The following is a 1,777-nucleotide window of genomic DNA, read 5'->3' on the forward strand; positions in this document are numbered from 1 at the left end:
AAAGCAGGTATCTGGGATTTATTTATCTTCTATATATAATTGAAACTTTGTAGCCTTGAGCAGAGCTACAGCCGGCCAGGGCAGGAGGGAAGCTTGGCTTCCTCCATCACTGGGGCAACAAAGCCTCCTGCTTGCTCCAGCTCTGTGGCTGCCAGCCGCCATCTTGGTGGGTTAATTTACATATAGTCACTCTGATTGGCTGGTGGGCGTGGCTTGGGGTGTAGTGGAGGTGCAGTCAATTTGCACGTTTCTCTTTTATTAGATTAGATGAATGGCATCATAAGATTATCTCAACTGAACCTAATTATCTCCCAAAGGCCCCACCCCCGAATACCATCACACTGGGATATTTGGATCTTCAACATGAATTTTAGAAACACAAATATTCAGTCCATGATAATGAGGGTGATTCTGCGTATCAGTAGAAACTTCAAGGTCTGCTGCAAAATTGACGACTATGCTTCCTTCCTCTCAAGAGTTACCAACAGGAAAAAAAAATAAAGCCCATAGGCTCTCTGCTCCTCCTGTTCTTCAGACAGCCTTTCCTCCTGCGGTGTGCCAGCCACAACCCTGAGATACAACGGTGAAGGTCGGAGTGAACGGATTTGGCCGCATTGGGCACCTGATTGCCCGGGCTGCTTTTAACTCTGGCAAAGTTGATATTGTTGCCATCAGTGACCCCATTCATTGACCTCAACTACATGGTCTACATGTTGCAGTAAGATTCTACTCGTGGCAAGTTCAAAGGCACATTCAAGGCTGAGAACAGGAAGCTTGTCATCAATGGAAAGTCCATCTCCATCTTCCAGGAGTGAGATCCCCCCAACATCAAATGGGGTGATGCTGTGCTGAGTATGTTGTGGAGCCCACCAGTGTCTTCACTACCAGGGAGAAGGCAGGGGCTCATTTGAAGGGTGGAGCCAAGAGGGTCATCATTTCTGCCCCTTCTCCAAATGCCCATGTGCCCAAAGCTCACTGGCATTGCCTTCCATTTCCCCACCCCCAAAGTGTCGATTGTGGATCTAACCTGCCGCCTGGAGAAAGCTGCCAAAAAAGATGATATCAAGAAGGTAGTGAAGCAGGCATCAGAAGGCCCCCTCAAGGGTATCCTGGGCTATACTGAGGACAAAGTGGTCTCCTGCGACTTTAACAATGACACCCACTCCTCCACCTTTGAGGCTGGGTCTGGCATTGCCCTCAATGACCACTTTGTCAAGCTCGTTTCCTGGTATGACAATGAATTTGGCTACAGCAACAGGGTGGTGGACCTCATGGTCCACATGGCCTCCAAGGAGTAAGAGTCCCCTGAACCATCAGCCCCAGCAAGAGGAAGAGAGGCCCTCTGCTGCTGGGGAGTCCCTGCCCCAGATCGATCCCCTGACACACTGAGAATCTCCTGACCACCGTTTCCATCCCAGGCCCCCTGGAGAAGGGGAGGGGCCTAGGGAGCCGTTTTGTCGCGCAACATCAATAAAGTTCTCTGTACCCTGCCAAAAAAAAGCAAAAAAAAAAAAAGCCCATCAGAATCATAAAGAAGCTGCTGCTTTCAACACATATGTGGAGGTTGACTCAAGTACAATGAATCTTAAAAGCAGATATTCTAAGTTCTAAATTGGATGTTGTGTTTCACCCCTTTACTAAACTAATCATTCTGTGAGTTGCTGGAGTGCTGCTGGCTGGTAGAACAGTCTCACCAGAGGTCTCCCTCCACCCTTCCCTGAAGCATCCAACAATGTGGATGCAGGGCTATGAAGTCCTGGCCCAATCACATCAACTC

General features: G+C 48.8%; 1 protein-coding gene across 1 annotated transcript; it reads left to right on the forward strand.

The window, feature by feature from the left end:
- The first annotated feature begins 953 nt into the window (after nucleotides 1–953).
- LOC102769568 (glyceraldehyde-3-phosphate dehydrogenase-like) lies at nucleotides 954–1,454 on the forward strand. The gene has a single exon (XM_006775789.2). The coding sequence runs from the start codon at nucleotides 954–956 to the stop codon at nucleotides 1,296–1,298; it is 345 nt and encodes a 114-aa protein (XP_006775852.1). The 3' UTR covers nucleotides 1,299–1,454.
- The last annotated feature ends 323 nt before the right edge of the window (nucleotides 1,455–1,777 follow it).

Source organism: Myotis davidii, unplaced genomic scaffold, assembly GCF_000327345.1.
Source record: "Myotis davidii unplaced genomic scaffold, ASM32734v1 scaffold529, whole genome shotgun sequence".
In the NCBI taxonomy this organism is placed as follows: Eukaryota; Metazoa; Chordata; class Mammalia; order Chiroptera; family Vespertilionidae; genus Myotis; species Myotis davidii.